Source organism: Corvus brachyrhynchos, unplaced genomic scaffold (genome assembly GCF_000691975.1).
Source record: "Corvus brachyrhynchos isolate BGI_N302 unplaced genomic scaffold, ASM69197v1 scaffold671, whole genome shotgun sequence".
In the NCBI taxonomy this organism is placed as follows: Eukaryota; Metazoa; Chordata; class Aves; order Passeriformes; family Corvidae; genus Corvus; species Corvus brachyrhynchos.
The window spans coordinates 1,821,979-1,847,168 of record NW_008236441.1 but is presented as its reverse complement, the minus strand read 5'-3'; the positions used below and the strand labels follow the sequence as shown (position 1 = coordinate 1,847,168).

Sequence of the window (25,190 nt, the reverse complement as noted above, 5' to 3'; positions counted from 1 at the left end):
AGGGGAAAGGGCCTGAGAGCCGAGAAGGCTGGGACTGGGTTTGTGATTGTTTGCTGTTACTGCCATAGTTACTGTTGTTTGTTTGACTGGTTATACACATATAGATATATAATAGTAAAGAACTGTTATTCCTATTTCCCACATCTTTGCCTAAAAGCCCTTGATTTCAAATTATAATAACTCAGAGGGAAGGGGGGTTGCATCTGCCATTCCAAGGGAGGCTTCTGCCTTCCTTAGCAGATACCTGTCTTTCAAACCAAGACAAAGAAAAGCAGAAATAAGAGAAGTGTCTCACTTTGCACAAAACTTACATTTACAGATGGTTTCTATCAGGTTAATAAATCATCATTCAGTATTAGGATATCTGCAACACACTGATACTGAAGTGCAAGTAAACAGACAAAATAAAGTGGCTTAGATGGTTACAAGCCATAGTTTTAAGCACCCTCTTTACTTACCTAACAATCTAAAATAATTGATTAACTATCAAAATAGTTATAAATCATTTAGTAGCTTCTGTAAGCTGCTTAGAAACTCATCCTTTACCTGAAAAATTCACTCCTGCACAAATGCTAGAGACGCCATAGAGATGTTTCTAGACATAACCAGCCCTGAAGTCCAAGAAATTCCAGGTATACTCTGTGGTAAGAGTCCCAGGCTGTTCTTTGCATGGCTTAGGTGAGACAGAAGGTTTGAATATGGCTGTGTGGTGTTTTTCTAGGCAGCTAAACTCCTTAGTTCTATGTAGGTATAGATAACAAAATCAACATGTAATTCAAACACCTCAGCAGAGCATTAAGGAGAATTAAAGGTACTATTGTTGTGATGGATTGTTCTGCCTTTATCAGGCCATAATGCTTTCCCTGTCCTTGTCTGACTATTCCTATAGTCACACATTCATTCATTCACTCACACTTCTTTGTTAGGTAAAAATAATTTTGCATTTCCTACCGGCCCTGTGCTAGCCTTCAGATCTCTCGTATCAATTTGAAAGTTAATTACCTAAGAGAGTCTCACACTTCCCAGGATTTCCTTCCCTTATGGCAGGAGAGACACGTTGCAAGAAAAAGTAAAACTTTCCGTAAAAGAAGAAAACATGTGATAGAAATACCTAGTGCTCATTTTCTCTCCCTCTCTGTAACACATTATGGGATACAGAAATCTAAGGGTCAATTCCACTGCTAAAAAACTATGTGGCTTTCACTCGTGTCAGATGAATTCACCTTAGAATCTATCACCAAATAGTTTTCCAGTGTAGGATTAGTCCCATAAAATTCAGGCTTTTCTTTAACAAGCTGTACCTGCATTGGTATTGTTACTTTTATTATGGTAAATGGCAGCAGCTGACCTTTCTGTCTCCTCTCTGCATGTTTGCTTCTCTCCTGAAGTCTCCATGCCCAATGGAGACACCCTGCACAAACATTAATGGGATCCCTTTACAGACAAAACTCTCATAGGGTTCATCAGTGAGCACTTACACTGTGGAAAAGCACAGCACCTGTTGTGGATCCATCCACGCATCCATCCATCCATGCATCCATCCATCCATCCATCCAACAGTTCCCTAGAACCCAACCCCACCTGCCAAGAGGGTGCATCCAGCCTGGAGCTCAGTAAGGGTGGAAGCAAACTCCTGCTCACAATCATTTCCAACAGGGACTTCCAGCTCTGCCAGTCAACACCTCTATCTCCCCCTCATCTTCCTCAGCAGATAAGAAAAGAGACAAACACAAATGGAGAGGGACTCAGGGACAGGCAGCTGAAAAGAAACTGGCCTGGGAAACAGGTCTGGGAAATGAAAACAATCCAAGAGATATGCCCTGAAAGACAGGCACGGAAAGAGATACACGGACAGTGTGAGGGAGAGTAGGGAGAGGGAGCAGAGATAAAACTCAGCCAGCACTGAAGAAAACAAAAACTGAATACCAAAGAGGGATGCATTTCCTTGAGTAATGTGGGATGGAGACAATCCTTGCGTGTGCACAGGGACTGGGCATCTGTTGAGAACTGCAAAATTACAGAGTATTGCCAGATACGCTGGTGGCAGACAGTTTTGATTTTAAGAGAGATTGGCCACCAGAGGTAAAGGAATAAATAGAAAGTCAAGAAGAGCATGTCAGCAGCACTGAACGGGCTCAGGCTGGTGGATTCATATCTGTTGCTGACAGCTCTGAGCTGATAGGGAGCTCACTGTAACATTACTGCAGCTGCTACAGAAAAATGTCTTCAGGCCACGGTAATGACTACAGAAAGGGACCTGAGGGGGGTAATGAAGACACTGGTTATTTTTCTCTGTCTGGAGCAGACAGTGCTGGTAAGGCTGTGTGACTCGATGCATTAATTGGGGGTTTAGTCATCCACACAAAATAAAAACCTTCACATATGACATAGACTAAAACTTTACACTGATTAAGCAATTAGGAGCTATTAATTATCACTGCTTATAGCTGTTAGCACAGAGCAATATAAGTGAATTCCCCCCACTGTGATGGTGAATTAGTTCCAATCAGCATCAAATGCCTTCCTGAACATGCACACAGGGATGCTGAGCAAATGGGGAGACTCAGCCAGAAGGCTAAAATGATAGGTCAAGTCATACCTGCTGCTTGGCAGGCTCATCAAGAACAACAAAGCCTCAGGAATCCTTCTGTTGTAATCATTATTGTTAAAAAAATCATCCATAGGTAACTGCCCCTCCTCCCACAGTGCAGCAGGAGCGGAAGTGCAGCCCGGTCCCTGCTGATGGGGGTCTACACTGGGGTCAGAATGAAACAGTCCCTCCAGTGGACCATCCCCAAAGCACAGAGATCTCAACCACGGGCCCCTTCAAAATACTGGAATAACTCTTATTTTCCCTTTCCTCTGTGGGGAAGGAGAGGGTGCTATTCTGCCACCCGTATGTGAACTCTCACCCAGGGTGTGGAGTTAGGCGTCTCGTTCTCTCCTTTGCTTCCCGTGATGAAGGCTCTGTGCTCCTGGGTCAGCAAGCCAAGAAACAGTCTGGGGGCTGCTCTCTGGAAGGGGAGAGCACCGAGCTGGCAGCCATCACTCCCCAGGACAGCTCTCCTGGCACAGGGAGCTCTTCAGCCTCAAAGGGAGAGAGCGGGGCACAGCACACAACCATTCCTGGGCTCATGCCCCACAGCTCGGTGGCTGTGATCACTGGTGAGCCATGGATCAGAGCACCCCTAGGACTATATCTGTATTTAACTTAATGATTATTTAATACTCAGAATTTCAACAGAAAAATAGAAAAGACCCCAACTAAGACCAGCCTGGGGCAGTTTCCACTGGGAGGCGAGAACCAGGATGTACAGATTTGAATGCCTTGATGCAAGGAGGAAACTGAACCCTGCCCTCCCACACCCTGAAGAACTCCTGAGCTGATAATGTGGATAAAAAGGGGAGAAAAGTCCGTCTTACTGAGGAAATTTTGAGTGTGAGCAGAAGACAGGTCTGTGAGAGGAAGGCACTGCAGATTCCAGCAGACAGAGACCATAGAAAGCCAACATCTTCTATGCCTTTATATTCACCTCAGCATTTCCCCCTGCATGGAGGTGTTGGGAAGTGCCTGCATTTCCTGTCTAAGAAGCAGTGACTGCCATGCCCTGCACTGACACCTGCATCCTTCCCTTCCCGAGGTCACTACCCCGTGGCTCTCAGTCCTGGCACTTTCCTGGTGTGACAGCACAGGAAATCCAAACCCACAAACAAGCCAGCAGCAGGGGATCCCATGGGCACCCGTGGCAGTGCCTGGAATAAATCTGGAGCCAGGTCTCTGTCCATAGGAGCAGCAGCACTTTACTGCCCGATGGATAACTGGGCTGAGAATGGAAGGATGCAGATATAAGTTGCTTTTTTCAGGGACACAATGTGCAGTGCTGGGAGAAAAATTCCTGCACTGTTAGAGGAGATTTTCAAAGGAGGCTCTCAACAAACTCAAACACACAGCTGGGAGTGTTCTTGTGTGGATTTAGTAGCAGCTCTTCAAACAGATCAAGTCAGTCAATACCACATAAGTCAAAATACTGTCCCGTTATAATTTCCTGTAATGCAGCCAAAGCAGTAATAAAGTTCAAACAGAGGGACATACAGTTTTCATTTTTTAAACAAAGTAATAACCTCAAAGAAAGGAAATCAGAACTTGAATTGGCTTTTAAAATTCATTTTATTCTTTCTTGATGTCTTGTAGTATTCCTAGAGTCTGGCAGGGTGTATTTAGAAGTGCTAATGTTGTAATCAACTTTTGACTCAATTATATGTAAATACTAGAAAGGAATTCCTCATTCCCATGAAATCTGGAGTCCTGTTTTAGGCCAGTTTTTGAAGTTTGGGTAGGCCTCTTAATATGATTATCTAAAATGTATTTCTGGCTACTTGAAACAAAACTGATTATTATGAAACAATACTTGGCCCACAGAAGCCCTTTCTCTGTTGGAAAACAATGGTTGGACATATATGCTGATATTTAAATTTAGTGTTTGCTACACACAAAAATTTAATGAAAATAATAATACAAATTTCAAACTGCAATTTCCTGGACAATCTTCAGCTATCAGAGACCTGCTAGGAGGTGATGCTTTGGGCATGATGGGACTGTCATGTAGGTTTAATACTGCAGGAGGTGTGAAGGGACCAGAAGGAAGACCCTGAAGCTGCCCTGAGTTCGGGCAGACCTGTGACCAGAGCCCTTTAGCCAGGCTGTCCACAGGACAGCAACTCGCGTGACAGTTCTGAGAGTTTCTGCCAGAACAGACAGACCTAACAAAATCCTTAAAAAACACAGATGTGATAGCAACAAAGGCTTGGGGTGGTTTTGTGTTTGATGAAGGAAGCAGAACAGTGTGTTGGGAGAGGCCACCTGGATAGTTCCAACACTGCAGCCACCCCTGTGAGGCACCAACCAAGCCCATCTGAGCGGGGGGCTGGGACATGCGGGGTGAGAGGCACACAGCAGCTTCCAGATCCTGCAGACACTATTCAGCAACTGATTTTATACTCTTTCTTTCCTTTCCCTAAGCAGCTCTTCGAAGGCAGGTTGTGAGAGCAGCTGAAGCTTGCTGCGAGAGACCAACCCCACCCACCCACTCACTACAAATCTGGCAATCACCACGCAATTAGGCTGTTTTAAATATTCCCAGTATTTGGGGGTTGCTTCCTACTTTCAAGAAACACCGGTGCTTGTGATAAACAAGCTGCCTGTAATGGAGAGGAATGCTTTCATTCAGCCTGAAAGTCTCTCCCTTGTGCAATACACTGCTTAAACACCAATCTGCCATAAACAGGTGCTGTGCAGTAGTACATTATACACACACAGGTTGCCATTAACAGATAAGCATTTGCCAACAGTTGCTGTACACCACTACGTGGAGCCCTACTTCAGTGCTGTATCTAGAGAACCACTGCAATATTTTATACATCAGCATGGTAACCTCTGCCACTGGGTGGGTGACTTTCACCCAGCAACTGCTACAAGAAGGAAGGAAGATACTCAGTGAAACTGGTCAGCACTTTGGCAGGGACAGGGATGGTTCTGCACTTGTGTATTTTTGCTTGTATTTTTGCAAAAATATATTTCTCAGCGCCAAGAGATGCCCATGCCAGAGATTCTTCAGAAACTGTTAATGCTGGTTTTCTCCGTGCTCTCCTCTCTGTGCTCACGACTTCTAGAAATCCCCACCTGTGTAGCAGTTACTTTGCTAGGCTCTGGCAGCATAAGTTCTGTCCCTCACAGCATTATTTATTCTTATTTGCATTCGTTACTTATTTTTTATTCAGTAACTCAACTGTGAGAGGCATCGTATTTCCATTAGATGCCACGTCTGCTTGCCTTTCAAATCGGTTTCAAGGGCAGTCACCAATTGACAAATCCCTTCTGAAAATGCTGGCTGAAGGTATTTATTAGAAAGCTAAACTGATTCCCTTTATTTAAAACACACTGTTCTGGGTTGAGGAAAAAACATTACAGGCAACTTCAAGCAGTTCAGCTTGCCATTCCAATGCAAATCAAGTTCATTGTACCACTAGATTTCACGTACTCCTCCATCCTCAGATATATCTGCTTGGCAAAAACTATTCTTTAAAATCAAATTTTTCTGTTACTGTATTTGTCTTTCAGTTCCAGGTAAATAAATGAATTCTGTCTGGACTGGAGATTCCTTAATGGAAGGAGAAGCAACTTCCATGTAGACTGAACAAAAGGCAGCCGTGGGACTTTCTGTCTGGCTGATAAAAGATTTTTTTTCCAACTGAGATGTCCATGAAACCGTGCACTGCTGCTGAAGTGCACTGCTGTAAGCCTGTGAAGCGTGTGCCACATGGAAGGAGCTTGCACAAAACGGTTGAGGTGTTTGTGGCTTTTTATGGAAAAGAACAGCTTCTCCTCCTGGCTTTGCCATGGTGATGCTGGCGGCAGGGAACATGTTCTGTACCCAGACCACCTGTCTGCTGAGGCCCCGTTTGCTGGTCTCCAACCATACATTTAAAATGTTAATTGAACTTCAAGTAATAACCTCAATGAAAGGCTATAATTTAACAAACTCTGCAATAACAAACGTCTTCAGGGTATACTTTCTGCAATGCCATTTTCTCCGTAGGTAGTTTCCAATTTAGATGTACACCAAAAATGATATACTAGCTATTCTGAAAGGTGGCTTTAAGCATGAATTAGTCACTTCCCTCTTTTCTTTTCACCGGCATACATAAATATATTGCTGTTACTTTGGCCTTCTACAGAGCAAAATCCTTGTGCTTGGAAAAAAACACAAAATACCTTGCAGGAATAACTGGACAAAACGTGGTTATCTCATCTGTGTCCTGGTTCTGAGTAATGGGGAGTGGGTTTGCAAATACTCATGATTTACATGTAATTGTCTCCTGTTACAGAAGCATCCACTGGTCTGAAGGAAAGCTGTCCTTGTACTTTTATGTTCACTGCATTCACCTCTCCTCAACCCTTACTAACCAATGGCTTTTTTACACCTGAGGGAAAGGACTCCATCCTTTTCCTGCTCTGACCCAAGTCTGACCCAAGACTCCATATTTCACCAGTGTGGCTGTGGCTTCCCAAGCACAGCAGGACGGGTCCTGTGCGGAAGTCTGGTTTGGGTGGCCCAGTTCAAAACACTGATGTGGACATGGAACAGCATTTTATACAGTTTAGGCACAGCACACCTGAGAACTGGTGTAAGGTCAGGACTTTTGATTGCAAGGATCTGACAAACTCCTATTCTTCACAGCTATCACATAATTACTTCAGAGTTAAACACCCAATGGTCTGACCTGAGTATAAATTTCCAGGTAAGTGGCTTTGTGTAAAAATGATCCTTTTCTAATATTGCAACTACTGGTACAAAAGCTGAGTTACTGTGCTCTGTGGAGAATTACAAGGTCACTACTGAACATTAAATCAAGGGGCTGCCCACCTGTCAGGCCTTGTTCTGTATCTGCAATAAATGGCTGTACACAAATTCACCCACATACCTTGCCAGCAACTCCAAACACAGACTCTTAGTACCAAAGGGAGAATATAAAGCTTATCACTTATACAAAATTCCATGCACATATCAACTCATGCTTCTTGTGAAACACAGTACAAGAATATACTACATATGCTGAAAAGAATGTACCTATATCCACATGTCTGATTTTCTGCTATAACAATTAAGAAAAAAATGTAAGGAGCTTTTGGCCTTAAACTAGTTTGACATAAAGACATTTCTACTAAACTAAGTTTCTATCAGATTGTTCCAATTTCTGTAATATTTTAAAGAAGTATATTTTAGAAACCCTACTACTCCTTTTGATAAGCATGTGGAAAACTGGCAGTAGAACATGGCTCAGCAAACACTCAGTTATTGGGGTTTGTGGGGCAGGTTAACCTGAAAAAGCAACTCACAAAACACTGTCTCCAAAAAAAAAAAAAAATTTAAAAAAAAAATTTAAAAAGACAATTATGGAGCCAGCACTGACTCCCATCAACCAAACACAGGGATAAGTATGTCAAACTGAGCTGTAATGCTTCCAAAGACACCTTCTCCCAGGTAAGGTCACTGGCAGCTTGGATTGCCAGGAGCACAGAGGGCTGACTTCATAAGCAGCTACGCATGTGGGAAGTCCATTTTTTGTTCCTTTAATTAAAATGCAAAGCACTGGCTAAATGGTAAACATTTAATTAGATTTGTCTCTATGTTTCAATATTAATAAAACACATGAAAAATGCATTAAGACCCAGCTAATTGGGGACTCTCCAAAAGTAGCTGTAAATGAGCAATTATAATACAATTGGGGTGTTGTTCCCCAGGGATCCCCAGGACTGGCACTTCTTAATATTCCAGACAGAGGTTTAGAAATTATTAAAATATCCCAGGCACTAAAGTGTACAGGTGACAGGAAGAGTGAAATCCCAGCAAACTACAGTGAGGAGCATCCAGTATCAGAGAGCGAGCCAGGCTGGTGAGTAAGCTGGAGTCACTCACACCAAATGACTTTTATAGAGCCAAACATAAGATTGCATGTTTCAGAATAGAACACACAGGCTGTATTTGATGGGGAAAAAAAGGGAGTCTCTAAAACACACAGATATCAGAACTGCCTGAACACCAAACTCCTCACATGAAGCTGAAACACAAAGGATGTAATTTTTACTTCCATTGGTTCTATCGGTAATAAAATGCCACACATGCTTTGGCTTCTGCCTTCCAAAAGCAAACTGAAAAATACACAGCTTACATTGATGAGCAATTAAAATTACTCTGGGGCTGGAAAGAAATTCCTCCTTGTGAGACATAGGAGAGCCTCTATCTGTCTAGCTTTTGGAAGATCAGGAGGTGAGCTGATGACACAGTACACAGGGAGAAAAAGCTGGCTACAAGAGCTCTTTGAGCCAGCCAGAGAAAGCGGGAGATGCAACATCTGGGATTTAAAATTGTGCTCAGATTAGAGATAAAGGCAGCTGGTATTATTCATTTTAATACTGGTAAGTAACCAACTTCTGGAGGGACAGCTGCACTTCTGAAAAGCTCCAGAGCAGTGCTAGGAGAGTGCACAGAGCACCAGAGCCCTGAGCTTGCCCATCCCTCGGTCACTGGAACCTCAGAGCCAGGTTGGAAGATGAGGCCAGGGAAGTTCCTGAGATCCACACCAGGCAAGCTGATGATATTTCAGGCCTCTGCATACAGGAAATAGAGCTAATGATGTTTCAAGGCTCCTTTTGCCCTTGAAAAATCTATGAATCAACAGGCAAAAAAGTGTGAAGTTTTGAAGAGCGGAGTTTTCAAGCAGTGTTTCCCTGGAATACGCCAAGGGATTTATTGAGTCACAGGCACACCAAGGGATTTATTGAGTCACAGGCACACCTCTGAAGACCAAGTCTTTTCTCCTTGTAACTCTGCAGCAGTGCTTCTGCACAGTTCAGAACTGGGGTGTTCTCACACCACAGGCTGAATTAGATACAAAGCAATGAGAGGAGTACCACGCTGTGAAGAGCAAGGAACTGAAGTTGTTCTGTCTGAAAAAGTACCTTGCCAAAAATTCTGGCTTTATTCACAGCTGACAGGCACTCAGTTGAAAAGCCAGATCGACAAAGGGAATTTTTTCCAGAGATCTCACCGCACTTCAGAGTCTAAGCAGAAACTTTAGCTCAGGAAAATACTTTAGAATGGATTTAATTTTCACAGAGTTTATTTTGCAGAACTCTGGGCACATGCCAACACAGTACTGCTTTTTTTTTTTTTAGTAACTCCTTGAAAAGCAACTTTTTTTTTTTTTAACTATAAAATGGAGAGTGATTTTTGCGTCCATATTACCCAGTTACCAGCTCTATCATGAACACACATTCATAGTTTCAGTACTTTTAAGAGCATTATTGACTGATTTGAACATAGGCTATTGGCTATGGAAGTGACCTCAATGCAACAATTCAAACTCTACAAGCTTTTCTGTGAAACAAAAGCTCCAAGTAAAGTTCCTCTGAAAATTCTGATTTAATACTATAGTCTTTGTCAAATCCCGTAAAAGAGCTCACCTGACAAAATGTGAGGCTCTTCCAGTTCCTGCTAACAACAACACTGAGGAGAACATTGAAGACACAGATCAAAGCAGCCAGATTTTCACTGGACTCTCCCAGAAGCTGCTCAGAGGGCTCTACTAATCTTGAGGCATTTTAGGCAAGAAGCCTAATGCTTTTTTCCTGCTTTATTTCTTGCACTGTTGCTGGGAACTGCACCCTGCGTTTCTACCTTTGAAGAGCAGAGCTCCAGCTCTTCTGTTAAGGAACTGAATCCAAAAAGTGGATGTGCTAACAGGAGTAGGCTCTTGCAAAGCAAGGCTTCAGCATGCTTGGCCAATGCTTGAATTCATGGCTGATTTTTGGAAGGAGAGAAAATAGATTTTCAGCGTTGCAGCAACAATTTCGGTAACGTAAACATAAAGGGAAAATTTAGGTCCTTGGAGAGTTAAGTGCTTTTGAGATTCCCACTGCAAGGTGCTCAGCTTAAAACCCCAGGCTGGCAGTGCAGAATTCAGGTAAATAGAAGAGAAGGCTGCTTTCAAATTACAACCAATGCCAAAAGCTTCAGCTACAAGATACCAGTATGGGAAGGCAGTGCAAGCAGTAAATATTTCAGTGTGTGAGTCAAAATGCCAGGCACAGCATGGCACAGCACAGAGGCTGTGTCCTGGGAGAGCTGAAGCACGGGTGGTCCCTGGTTCAGGGTTTGTTTATCCAAGTGCTGCACTGGCAGGCACTGCCTCTGTGCATCTGAAGGGTGACACCGTGTCATTCAGAGGCCTCCAACACGAGCTTTTCTGCATGCATTTGATCAGAAGTTGAAGAAAAAAGGAGAAGCAGCACTCAGGATTCGCATGTCTGCAGTATTTCTGTCAGCGTTTAAGACACCACGGCCTTTTCAAGTGGCTCCTTAGCACTGATGTGACAACGAACACCTGCGAAGAAGGGAATCAGAGGAGCTTTATTCCCAGAGTTCATTGGTCATATTCTCTTCTGTCTAGCACTGATGTGAATGAAGGAAGTTGCCAGAATTGGCAGATCCAAGGTATGAAACAGGCACAGAGGCAGGGGACTGATTTTACTTCTGAGCATCTTCGTTTCACTCCGCCCTTTTGTCTTCCTCCTCTGCTGATTGCATTGGAGCAGCCGGGGAAGTTCAAGTGCAATTATCCCTGAAGTCAGGCCATTATCAGCTTTTCCAGCTGGCTGGGGAAAGGAACAGCATGGGCACCTGCAGTGTCAGCTCCCTGACAGGCTGTGCCCTGAGCTCACACACACGCTGGTGCCCAGGTGCGCCTGGTGTGACACTGCATTCACATCAACCTGCTGCAGTCACTCTGGTCATGGCCAAAGCCCAGCAAGCATGGGGGTTCTCTGAGGGTGGACACTTGCTCTTTTGGACATGCAGACACCTCTGGAGAGGTTTTATGTCTTCTACTGATGGTTGGAAACAACACCAGTGGTGCCAAAGCACCAAACTGTTTTTGAGGCCGTTCCTGCTGGAATGATGATGTACTAGATTCTGACACTCATGGCAGTTCACAGCCTCTGTCCCTGGAAATATTCTCTGCCAGGGACCACTACTGAGGTGCTCTCAGTGGAACAGCCCTCACAACTCCTGGGGCATAAACTACCCTCCAGTCCTGCCAGCTACGGCTAAACATGGCATGTGATGCTGCTAGCCAGGTCTTACAGGATCACACACTTCCACAGACTTCCCTAAATTACTGCTAGGATGGACTTTGCTTAGCTTCACACAGCAGATTTGGTTGCTTCACACTCCCTCCTACAAAGGTTTCTAGATAAACAGTAAAACAGCTCTTTTTAAAATATTCTGACATTGGGATATTCTCAGTAATGCCAAGCAACATGTACTTCTGTAGCTGCGGTGGATTTAGCCAAGATTTCCATTGGATAGGAGACACCTGAGACTTAAACAGTAAATACATACAGGTGCTGGATCCAGAAAAGCATGAGTCACAGTTTGTGCAGAAAAGAACTTTGTAGTGCACTGAGTATCATTTGCAGCAGTGGAGAAAAGCAAGGTTGGGCACAGCAAGCACTCAGGCTCCCTAGCAGGTTGTGAAAAGTGACATGTGAGCCAAAATTGAGAAGCATATACCTTATTTAATGACATTCTACACCAATTTCCAGGGTTAAAATTCAATGCTCATTTCTCCAAGTCCTATGTGTGTGCATAGTACGTGCATGCACCCACACACAGACAGGTATTTAATTACCAGCTATTTTAAATGGTGATTTCTGTACCTGAGTTCTTTGTTATCCAAAGTCTTAGGACCTTTATAAGTATTTGTTGGCTTTTTGTATAATGGGGTTTACATTTTCACCTATGTAAGCTGTGAAGACAGAAATGGTTTGGATTAACTAATTTAATCAAATTTCACAGGACTCATGAATTGTATTGAGATGGGATTGAGTTTCTCAGAGGAGAATTATTAAATTAAATTAATTTATTAATTATTAAATTAAATAAAGTCCAGTTGCACACTGCTTCATCCCAAGTAAAGAAAAATAGAGTAAAATTTGGGTGGCTATCTTAATGAAGCTGCCTTGGTACATAGCTCTCAATCATCATTGAAATAATGCTGTTTATCTTATTTATCAAGCACAAATGGCAAAGCACCAATTATTCCTTCCCTATGTTTCAAAACAAATCAAAAGGAATCAAAAAACATTTGAAGAAAACTGGACTTTGCTACAGGCGTTCTTTCATCTAGCTGTGTGTGGGAGCTAATATTTGCCTTCTTTGCTTTCAGGGTGTGATTCTAAAAGTACTCAGAATGGATCTTGTTACAGTTCCTCTGGAGTCACAAGTAAAGCTTCTGTTAGCTCAAAAAGATAGTATTGATGCTGGCTGCTTTTTTAAAAGAGCAGATGCATTTGTCTTGAAGAACTGGGAAAGGTTAAAAGAAAACCCAATAACAGAACAAAACAGAGTAAGAACCAAGTCTTTTTCTTGAAAAATGACTCATAAAAGTGTACAGGCATTCCCTCACCTTCAAAGGTTTCATCAGTTCTGCCTAGAACTGATGATCAGCAGTGATGAGGGTTTTTAAAATGCAAATAAGAGAGTTGGCTACATTACAACTATGTCAGGTTTCCAGCCAGAAGGCAGAAGTGATGAGGCTCAGCTCAGGAGCTGGGACGTCGAGGAGCAGTGCAGCTTGGCAGGCTCCTGGAGAAAGCCTTATCTCAAGTACCTGTGCTCTGGTATTAAGGGGAGCAGATGAGCAAGTCAGCCTTCTATAAAATCTATTACACCACAAAAAAAAAGCACCTAGTTAAAAACAAGTTGCTGCTTAGAAATTATTGGGACTCATCAAATGGTCCCTACCCAGAGTCTCAAGTTTTTTTTTTCCCCTGAGTTCCCAGCACACAACAGAAGAAATGAATTGTTTCTTGGCTGTAGTGAAAGCTAGAGAGGCCATCAGTCATTTACACATCCTCAAGGGACACCTTCAGATATAGAAAGCAATACAGAATGTCCTTATATCCAGAATGCTCAGAACAACATATCTGCTGTGGTGCCACCTTTGACACCTGATACAAACTTCTTCCCAGCCTGTCTTGGAATTTCAGTGTTGGTACATCCTAAGGGTACTGTTTAATCACACAGCATTCATTCTGAATGCACTTTAGTCCATTATAGAATATTTTGCTTAAACACTCTGTATCCCTGTCACCACCATTCACTACAATTCGTTATTGCTGCAAGAATCATAAGAGTGATTCACTGAAGGTGAACAATTCTAGGGAAGGGAAATAGAGAAACTCTAGGTACACAGATATTTCACGTTTGGAACAGAAACCATTAAAATAAAGAGAATGTAGTAAAAAACCAGAGAATTATTGGTTATATTGTGAAGAAAACCCCATCCTCTGCAAATTCTCTCTCTCTCTTCAGGGATATACACACAACACAACAGGATAACTATTTCTTTGAGGTTCCCTTCTCGTCTAAAGTCAGAATATCCGTAAGCTTGTACCATAATTACTCCAGCAGCTAATTATGATGACAGAGACAGACCGTTGTGACTCAAGGACCAGCCTGAGCAGCAGGAACAAATGCAAAGCAAACAACGTCTGTGCTTCTGCAGCACCACAGTGGCTTTAGCAATAAAGAAGAAAAAGAAAATGCAGAAGAGAGAAAGCAGATGAGAGAAAATTCAGAGAATCTATGATGTTCACAAATACCCTCTACAGACACTGTTTTTGAGAACAGACTAAGTGGTCCTCCAAGCAGTAGACAAACTTAGAAAAATGCAGGGAACAATGAAAGGAAAATTTACCAATATAATTCTCCATAACAGAGGATCAGGGAAAACTTGTGGCCATATTTATCCTGTTTCATGCTGAGGGGATGACAAGGCTGAGAATAAAAGCAGTACTTACATCCTGAGCTGCCATTTGTCGGAACCAGAGTGAAGTTGGAGGCCCAGGGGTTACGCACGATGTCTTGCCAGTGAATGGTGTCTGCAAAGCAGAGAAATTTGTTCTGGCCAACATACACCCCTCCATTCAGTATCTCTGTGCAGAAGAACAAGAGAATAAATACTTGTAAGACTTCAGACAGCTGATTAAATCTATTGCTAAATGTGTATTGGAGAGAGGGCATGAAATTTAAATGCAAAAAAAAATTTCTCACTGTAATCTGATTTAATAATCTGAAAACTGGAGGACAAGCAGCTCAGAGTATTTGTAAACAGGAACCCTTTATTCACATGCAGAAGGAACCTGACGAAGACTGACACACAGTTGTTTACCTTTTGTTCCAGTGGGATCATGTATGGAACAATTCTGTATTTTGTGGGTAAAACAACCTTCAACACTTAGCTGACTTTAAGAACACAAACAATCAATCACACTATACTGCATTTAATTAATTTGCAGAAATGCTTAAAACCTATAATAAAGAACCATGCTGTGCTGAGCCCACAAGACACGAGAAGGGGCCCATCAGCATGAGGTCTGGAGAAGATGTTAATTGCAGCCTGTGCTGCTGTAATACCATCATCCAAAACACCCAACTACTCCATAGCAATGGTCCAAATCTCAAATGCTATGATCCAAAACTCCTATTGACAGGCCTTGCTGGAAGCTTTGTGTTAAAGGGAGATGGTTTTTAAACAGGGGAAAGTTTTGTGGTTCTTAGGTTGTGGGGCTTTTGTGTGTTTTTTTGGGTTTTCTTTTTATTTTTGTATTTATAGCAGTTTGTTGAAAAAAGAAACACTTTGTTGCCCTGTGTCTAAAGACTTGATTCGTCAAGTCTCAACAAGAAAATGATCTTACAGTTGTTGGTTGTAGCACCAGGGTTTCCTCTGGAGCAAAAATTTTTTTTTCACCCTCTAAACTCTTGTTCAAATTCACAATTCCTCTACTTAACCTGTCTCTTTTATTTCCAAAGCAGGAGAAAATGCATGTGACTTTCATGAAAGTTAACAGCATCTACGAGTCTAAAACCTTCAGTGTCAGAGATTCAAGCCTCAGCAGAGGAATGTTGAAGGTCACTTACTAATGGCACCTCGGAATGGCATTAAGTGCTGCTATAGAGCCAAGAGTGCCACATTTCTCACAGAGACATGGAGAGTAATTCCTGACTGTGGTAGCAGCAATGATTAAGGTGGTCTGATAGTCCTCATACGCCAGGAAAACCTTTAAAAGCTGTAGTGGCAATGCAAACATTTACACACACCAAGGAACAATTACTGCATTTTATTTCTTTTCTAAATTTCAGGGTTTACAGGCCACAGCATGTAAATGAGGCAGCCCCCAATCAAGGAATGTATTAAGTAAAGGATCATCTGTAAATACATCTTTCTGCCATATTAATCAGTATTAGTGTTTCTTAGAAACCTCTGGTTTAAAAGCTTGGCTTTTCATTGAAAAGGGGCTTATAAATGAAAACAGTGATAATAATCTTACACAGAAAAAGAGTCCAGATTAGACATATAGCAATGATCTGTCTGTATGATAGTCTTATGATCACAGAAAAAAACCATACATCATCTGTTAACAATTTTGCTCTGGGGAGAAAGGGGGACTTCAAAGAAGAACACCCGAAATCATGATTAGTGATCATTTCTCTGTGTTGTCCCAGCTACACCGGATTACCTAATCCATTATGGCCCAGATTTTGATTAAAGATAACATAAAAACAATTAAAAAACCTGTAAAATCTGCATTTATAGCTTCTTAAACACACACACAATTCTACATAGTTCCTCTATCAGTTGGCACACTGAACTGGCATAATTTCTGGGTTTCAGAGCATCCTCTCATGACAATACCTATCCAAGTTTCTTTCCTGCTAGGAACTTTGATGCATTCTTGTATAGCAGGACCTCAAACTAAAAGTAATTTTAATAGTTTCAGTTTGTGGAGAAGAACTTTTTTTCAGCATAAAGGTAACCAGAAAGCTATACTTCAGGGAAGCCAACACCTCCCACAGTGATTTACTAAAAGTAACCACAAAAATGCTCTGACTTGCCTTATCACTGAGTAGCAAGTGCCTGTTTCTGCTGCTTTTTCCCAAAAATGGGATACAGTACCTTCATTTGCCCTGCACTGCACCATTTTTCACTGGTGACAGAATTAAAGTTTCCAGGTTACTGACGTGCTGAGGTGCAAATAAACCTGAGTAATATCAAAGGTGGGCTCTTGTCGATATTAAGTAAAACAGAGTTCAGAGTTTAGTATAATCTTTAGAGCACTTGTATTTGACTCTCCCTGCTCTCTGGGACCCAGACTCATTTCCACTCCACCTTCCCAATCCAACCTGCTATCTACTTTTCTTTACACCAAGTCCTCAACATGTGTAAATCAGCACAGATGCATTGGCTTCACTGACTTAAACTCAAAATGCATTTTGCACTTCTTTGCCCTCTCTTAGCAAGAACAATGCCTGGGAAGAGCTAATAAACCCTGTTACATGTTAAGCAAATGAAGCACAACTGTAATCAATATACAATAGAGCTGCTGTAAAATGAACTCATCATCATAAAGACATCATCTCATTTTAATTTACAGCCCTGAAAGTGAGAGATAAAGTTAAACAATGAACAGGAAGAGAAAGGCAGGATCTCTGCCTGTGCAGGTGAGCTAGCAATGGAAGCCAGGCAAAAGGAGGTTTCTTCTCATGTGTGCAACACCTGAGGTGCCTCTTTGCTAAACTCTTTCCAATGCTGGAGCGGAAGAGAGAATGCGAAGTCCCTGAGAGAATTTGTGAACAAAGAAGCCAGTTCCAGACAAAGAATCCCAAAACCTGCTGAAACATATTTTAAATACCATTTGAGGGTGAGTATTTTTGGCTTCTAAAACAATTTTTTGTGACATTGGAAAACTGTTAATCCAAGTATGACTCCGCTAGGAGCAAGTGCTATCCTTGGGCTTCCACCCTGCTCAGGGACATCAAGGTACAAAAGGGGATTTTGAAGCCCAAGACCCCCTTGCTTTCTCTGGGATAAGAGTTCCTAGAGGTGCCAGACAGCTTTGGACATCTCTCTGGGAGGTGTCCCACTTTAGAGTACCACGATCTCACATTTTGGCACCAGGGCTGCAGCCCGTGCCCTGAGCAAAGGAGTAGCACCAAGGGCTTTTGTCACTTGATTCTGAAGAGAATGACAAATCTTATCATCTTCCTTATTGTAACTACTCTACTGGTCTAAAAGCAGTATAATTCTGCAACCAAAGTTATATGAAAATAAATCAGCATGTGTCCTTGCCACTGACTTCTGTGATTATTTTGCTTATTACTGTCAAATTATTGTGGGGAACTTACATCTGCATATTATTAAAATTCTCTTAAATGGTTATTTACTCAGGAAGCTAAATCAGAAATGTGTTATCTGTTGTTATAGCTGCTATTTTCTTGCTTTCATTAGCCTAGTGAATCATTCCCACAGACTGTGGTAACCTATCATACAATACTAACAGGAGAAATGGAAACATACAGGTCTCTGGCAACCAAGAAACACAAGCACCTCACACTAAAGGGCCAGGAACACAGACATGTACATCACACACGGTTCATACTTAGTCTGCCAAGTCCAAAAAGGTACTCAGAGTCTGATTGGGGTCACTGAAAACACATTATCAACCACCTGAAGGATACGATCTTGCAAATAAGGCAAAGGGACCCTGGCTCTGCAAGGGCAGTGTCTGCTTAGACCAGAAAGGGAAACTACTTTTCTTCCATCTGTTAAAAGGGCATTTTATTGAGCTGACATTTTTTTGTGTACAGTGTAATCCCTCATGGTCTGCTATTCAATTTCTAATGTGGGTTAAATTGGCAAAACACGTTCTCATTCTGTAATGTATCCTGGAGTGAAAGTTACTCATGTATGTTTATATGCAGTGGGGGTTGTAAACGTCTATTTAGCTCTAGAATCTGTTTCCAAAATTGTTACAGAATTGGTTATAAAACGGCTATTGCTATTCAAGGTTGCAAATTAAAAGCTCTTCTCTGGTGATACAAAACCAGCTGGCACGATGAACTCGAAGATGGCATGGTGAGAGGGAAAAGAACTAGCTCTGAAGTGGGCAGGGAAAGGGGAGGGAGTTAATTAGGAAAAACTGTGGGGCATGTCCACTCTAACCACTTCAAAAGCAAACCAGAATATATCTCACACCTTTCCAGCTGACTGGCTGTGAAGGAAGCAGCTGTCTTTTACACCACACCACATACAGGTATATCCTGCATGTATGTATTATATAACACATGTTGACGACACCTGAATTTCCAAGGTCAGCTTCACTAGAGCTGAAGCACCTTTGCAGGTTGACAGTGCTGCATCTTCACCATAAGCACCCCAGTGACGGGGATCTCTTCTCCTATTTAACCCAAGATGCTGAATAAATTATCTGAAAACAGCTTTGGCCTGGAAATTTCATGCCAAACCAAGTCTTTTGATCCCTCAGCACAGTTCACTGCTGATGACCCACTGGGAAAGCACTTCAGGTCCATCATTAATAAGCTCTGTCGTAAAGGGTAATGAGAACTGGGTGCTTTAGGAGACAATAGCTCATCCATCATCAATCAAGATCTGAAGTTTTTATACAGATGATTTAAGAAGAGTTGGACTGTGCAAAATTGAAATGTCACATTTGTATTGCGAGATGGGGGGAGTTTGGTAATGAAAATGAGAGTTTTAACCTTCTCCATTTCAGCTCAATGACCACACTCAAAAGCTCATGGATGTGGAATCTGTGTCCCAACTAGAAGCCCCAGACAGCCTTCGATCTCAATTACACAATTTCAAGTACAGTTTATTTGGGTCATTAGCTGGAAGTCAGTTTCAAGGCTTGATGGTAACAGCAAGATATTCTTTTTTTCTATCAAAAGCAATCAGTGTTATGTGCAGCCTGTGGGTTTGTACTTCCAACTGCTCAATAACTACAAACATTGAGTTGTAGAACCTGAGCATAAATCTTCTAATTCTAGCCCCTTCTTTTGCTGCTTAAGTAAAAATGTATCGTTTGATTACCTTTCACTGAGTTGGATGGGGTACTCTTATCACCACAGAGATGTGTGAAGAGAGGCTCACAGGGTTCTTGCAACCATTCAGCTACTTCATTAGAGGACAACAGGCTCTGGGCCACTCTTTTTTAGCCATCTCCCCAAAGGGAATATCTGTTTCATGAACAGGTTCAGCCAGAGTACACATTTGTACTTGGATTATTCCTCTGTCTGTGCATGCCTTGAATTCTTCCTTCTCATGGCCATATTAAAGTAAGACACCAAATCATTTACCAGATTAACACTGTAAAAGGAAAAAATGCTGCAAAATATCCAGCCCTTTGGGATGAACACCCTAGTTACAAGGTTTGTTCCATGATCACCTTTTTCTTTGGGAAGTGCCTGTATGTGTGTGCAAGTCTGCATCAGGCTACTGGACACCATTTCACCCTGCACCCTGAGGCCACTGGGCACAAGATGCAGACACATGGCCCCAGAGGGTTCTGTGCATGGACAAAGTGATCCAAAATACTACAGAAGAGAGTAGCAACAGCTGAACCCAACGAGTAACACAAAACCCCTCCACCCATCCAAATGGAAGAAAACAGTTGGGTGTGAACTCAGTTTAAGATGTGCTTCTGCTCCTCAGAAACAGTCCTGCTCTGAAGGGTAATTGGCTTTTTTACTCAATACACTTGGCTTGTGCTAAAGGAAATGGTCTCTGTCTCTAATCCTGCTAGATTCACTGATCTGAGTGGTTTCTCCATTTAAACCACCTTCCAGTGACCACAGCAGCTTCTGCCTACCTGGATCTTGATTCTCTGAAGTACCCAGGCCCAGGTTTACATTTAAATCATTCCCTTCCCCTCCACTCTGGTGTAGGCTTTCTGCTCTGTAATAATTACGCTGCTTTGATGAGGGAGATTCAAATCAAGGTTACTTTTGTTAACCACACCCCTGCCATCAGCATTACATGTCCTTGATGTTAAATAACCAGGCAGACAAAACACTGTCTGACCAGCCCCAGCTCTGCCATTTCCTTTGCAGATGGTAACTGCAGGAACAGCACTACCAGTTTACAGCTTTACCCACCTCATTCTTTTCCCATCATAAGCTTTTGAAAAGCTGTTTGACCCTGTTGACTTTGCAGGTAAGGAGCTTTCCTGTAATATATTGGCTCTGTTACAGGGATATTAATTTTCAGGACGAGATGCTAATTGCCTCCCTTTGTCCAGTCAAATTCTGAACCTGGTGTTAGAAGCCAAGTGCCTTGAGTTACTGTTTACTCAATATAATTCATGGGGTTGACAGGTACATTAACAGATATAAACCTTACAACTGGAACAATCCAAGGGGCTTCCTGTGTGTTTCTCCAAGTCAAGGTAAGAGGCAGAACAAGCCTAAAGAAATGATGACTGGAGAGGGGGGACCTCTAATTGCAGCCTGTCTCTACCTAAAGGAAGACTATAGAGGAACACAGACTCTTCTCAGAAGTGCCGAAGGATGAGAGGCAACAGGCACCAGCTGCAACATGGGAAACTCTGATTAGAGTTCAGAAAAATATTGTTCCCAGAAAGAGAATTGGTGCTATCTCCATCTCTAGAGATTCTAATAAGCAATGCACAAACTGATCCTTGTCTGAAGTTACCTTGATCTTAGCAGAAGATTGGACCAGATGACCTCCAGATACTCTTTTCAAACCAAATTATTTTGTCCTTCTACAATTATTAATCATCTACTACCATAGTACTCACAACACTCCATTAGCAATCCATTCTCTCAATTTTTATGAAAGTATACTTAATTTTAAACTTTTATCTACTGGTAAGCATTTGATGATACAAAACGCCCACCTGGAAGATATTTAAAAAGCACGTCACGTGCATGTATAAAGAAATGCTCCAGTATTTGAAATACAGAACCTATGTCACTGTCACTGTCCCCCATTTCGTGCAAAGGGGACATCTGGACTAAGATGAATGAAAAAACTGCTGCCCTTCAATCTTCTGATTTTTGGTAGCAAAAAGAAAATTGTATTCATTTAAGTCACTGCAGTGAATCAGTGATGAGTTTCAAATTACTGTCTAGGGAGAGAGTGACACATCACTGGCTCACCCCAGAAGACATTCTTGAGCTCAGTAAGAGCAGCAATATGCCAACAGCCAGGAATGAGCACTCATTTCATTCACAGCAACCATGACTTGATCCTCAGGTGTCCCAGACCTCCCTGATGGGGGTACCTGTGTCCCAGTTACAGGAGCACACTCATGATGAGGTGAGCTGGTTCTGCAGGCTACTGGTGTGTGCCTCTTCAGAGTCCTTTGATGACACACCACTCCTGGGCAGTGCTTACCTTCCAGTTGTTCAAGAAAACACACCTCCGAGTATGGATTTCAGCTGTGGACATCTGAGTATTCAAGCATGATTAAAACCTTCTGAATTCAAACCAAATCATCTTTCCTCTGCCCTGTTCACAAAAGGGGCAGAAGGGGTGGTGATGTGTTGTTCAGCGGGTGCACCAACAGGGCAAAGTCTCCTTGGTGTCCCAGCAGGCTCCAGGAAGCCTGGAGGCTCTGACGGATACCCCAGTACCAGAATTTTTTTCTGCTGTCTGGTTATCTTTAACAGTGAGCATCCTATCAGACATAATCTGGTGTAATGACCCAAAGCAGCTGTATCAGCGCTTGCCTTGCCTGCGTCTTTCACAACGTGACCCTTGTTTTCTGCATCAGGCACCCTCCAAATTTGTTCAGTGAAGGCTGAGCAGACCTTGGTGTCAGTTTGTGTGCCCTCTTGAAATGCTACCTATGCCCTATAGTGTCACACTGATCAGCTGACACACAACCAAGCCGCCCTTCCTGACTCACCACCATTGTTTCACATTCATTTTTCCTCATAACTTCTCCAGGGCTTTTGCTGTGATTGAAATGTTTCTCCAGGTGAGGGGCTTCTGCTCCTGAGGGGCAGTGTGTTTACTTGCCGGCCCTACAACAACATGAGTTACTACCAGCAGAGCTTCCTAGTGCCTCCACATCATTTCCACCTGCTGCAGATTCCTCCACAAACTCTTCAGTGAGCCACCAGTCAAGGTTTCCAGGGAGTAAGACTGCAGAGGCATCCTTCAGCCATCCTCCTCCACCTCTGACCCGCTGTTCTGCCACTCAGAGCTCTGGTGTAAGACACAGGAACCTAAACCTTACTGTCCCTCTGCTCCAACATGGGCTCACCCCACCTCCTGCCTTCCCTGATGTCAAGGGCAGGCAGATAACATTCAAGGGAATCTGAAGAAATATGGGGAAGCAGTGGAGAGAGAGTCCTACTCTAGGACAGAAAAAGTGGCAACTCATGTTCGGGTTCACGTAATAGCTACGAGGTCCATTGAGCCAAACAGAACTCATAAAGAAACCACCTCTCTTCTGAAGACTATCTTACATTTCACATCATCTCTGTGGGCCAAATTTGAGAAATGGCACTGAGAGAACTTGCTTTTATTTCTTCCCCTTCTTTGTTTTCACAAAATTTTCTCCTCACAGGATATTAATCTCATTTCTTCAGCCAGGATGAGGCTGCATTCTTTGACTGATTCACTTTTCTGTTGCCAAGACAGACCCAAGCATTTTAAAAGCCTCTCCTTGTCAGGACATATGCTATATAATAATTTGATCAAATGACTGTGTAATGTTTCATGTATGCTGGTGGCAGCTCTCAGTTTATCCCTTCCATCAGCTGAGATACGTAACTGTGAGACTGCCATGTCCCTGTTCTCCTGGCATCAGCTCTTTCTATGAGACTAAATTCTGCATGGCAGTTTGTCTGGCATTTCTGCTGCATCCAGGCCTGCCTTCCACAGGGAAGTCAAGCGGCAGTAGGAACAGAAACCTCAGCAGGGCCAGGGGCATCTGAATGCAGCAGGACTTCCCTGCAGTCCCCCCAGGAGCTTCAGCTCTGGCATTATCTGGTGGTGTACTTTCCAACTCTTTTCATACAGCCCCTGACAAACCAAGCAGGCTGCTTTCTATCCCAAGCACATCTGGCACTCAGGCCTTAAACTTGGCAAACAGACTGATGGCCTTCTGTCATCAGTGCAAGTGCCTCAAGTACATCCTGATTGGCATCAACATGCAGAAATTCCTTCTCTCTGAAAAAAATAGTCAAGATCTGGATGTAGTGGTACTTTACTCCATTTTCTGAAAGGCTGTAAAAAATTACTGGCTCCATAGAGCCCTTCTCTTTCAAAACTGTCATAATGTGGCTTGGAATAATCCTGGAAAGGTGCCCAAACCCACGTCCAGCTGCATCCTGAGTTTTAGTACAAGTATTTGCATTCAGGCTGGTAATTGGCATGCAGCTGGTTTTATGCCAGCTCCAGCAATTGCATAACCCAACTAATCTTTTCTCTGGGCTCGAAAGGGGAGTCTGTGTCTGCTGAGCTTAAAATTTCTGGATGGGATCTGTTCAAGTATGCTCTCACATTTCTATGCCACGCTGTTAACCTCTCCTGAGATACAGTGCCAACTCTTCAAAGAGGAATTTTAATTGAAATTTGTCAGAGGTAGGAAGTGCCGCTGCATTCCCTGGCTCTCCTGTGCTGAAACTGGGCAAATGACATGAAAATCCTCCTCCTGCACAGACGACTGTGGAGGGACTCTTCCTTGGCTCCTACAATTTGTAAGACCTTGGATTGCACCTGTCCTCCCAGTGCTGAGTCTGGGAACAGCCAGATAACCAAAAGAAGGCCTGTAAACTGAGGAACATGCATGTTAATCACAGTAATCAGTAAGGCCTTCTTTTTAAGTTCATGCGTTTGAGAAGGTCTGAGCCTCTACTAGCCCAACTCCTATTTTTTCCCCTTTAACTGCTATAATTGCTAAGAGGTCACTGTCAGTCCTGCTTCTTGCTTTTGAATGCACATTTCAAACAGGTTTCAGATCTGATGGGGCGTCAGGGAGCCTGTCCATGCTGCTGAGCCACAGACCCTGTGGTAACACAGGTAACCGGTCCTGGTAACAGTTCTCCATCCCCCAAGCTCACATGCTCTCTGGGATAGTCATATTTGACCACACCTTTTTGACCTTATTATGGCCATTTTCTGTGCATCTGTCCTAATGTAATAGTGAAGCCACTAAAATGTGGCTGCTATGTAAAAGAAATCCAGAATTCTGGCCAATTTTCTTTAAACTATTAACCTTGAACCAGATACTCAGGTGAGGCAAATAAGCACATGTGAATTAATGCCAAAATAAGCCCTTTGGATACAGGGAGCTAAAGCAATGGGTGACAAAGTCCTAAGGAGAAGAGATAGTTCAGGTTGAGTTCATTCACTGTTTTAAGACCACCATCACTCTCCTCAAGTGTTCCCTAGTTCTTCTGCCTGCTCTTAAATAGGAGCCCTTCTCATCTTCCACCAATCCTAATTTTAGCAACATCTCACCCTCCGTTCTGTCTTTTTAAAAGCAACAATGAAAACCCTCTTCTTTCTTTCCTTCCATCAATATTTTGATGGTTACAAACATTCTCCCAAGACACTCCTTTCTTCCCCCAGCAGAGGAATTGCAGTGAACCCAAACTGCTCTCAGTGATGCTGCAGTAGATCAGGAGAGATGCTGTGGCCTGTTGTGACATGGAAGTAAAACTGCAGTGAGATCTATGTCTCTGCTAACAGGACATACTCAGCTCTCAGGAGCGGCATCTTCTGACCCATTCCTG

At 42.8% G+C, this 25,190-nt stretch overlaps 1 protein-coding gene across 1 annotated transcript in view; it reads right to left on the bottom strand.

Annotated features, from left to right (window-relative positions):
* Positions 1 to 25,190, bottom strand: part of ERBB4 (erb-b2 receptor tyrosine kinase 4) — a 530,390-nt gene that overhangs the window by 173,223 nt on the left and 331,977 nt on the right. The window contains exon 7 of the mRNA XM_017747097.1: positions 14,423 to 14,557. Within this exon, the coding sequence (XP_017602586.1) occupies positions 14,423 to 14,557 (135 nt within the window). The remainder of the gene's footprint in view (positions 1 to 14,422; positions 14,558 to 25,190) is intronic.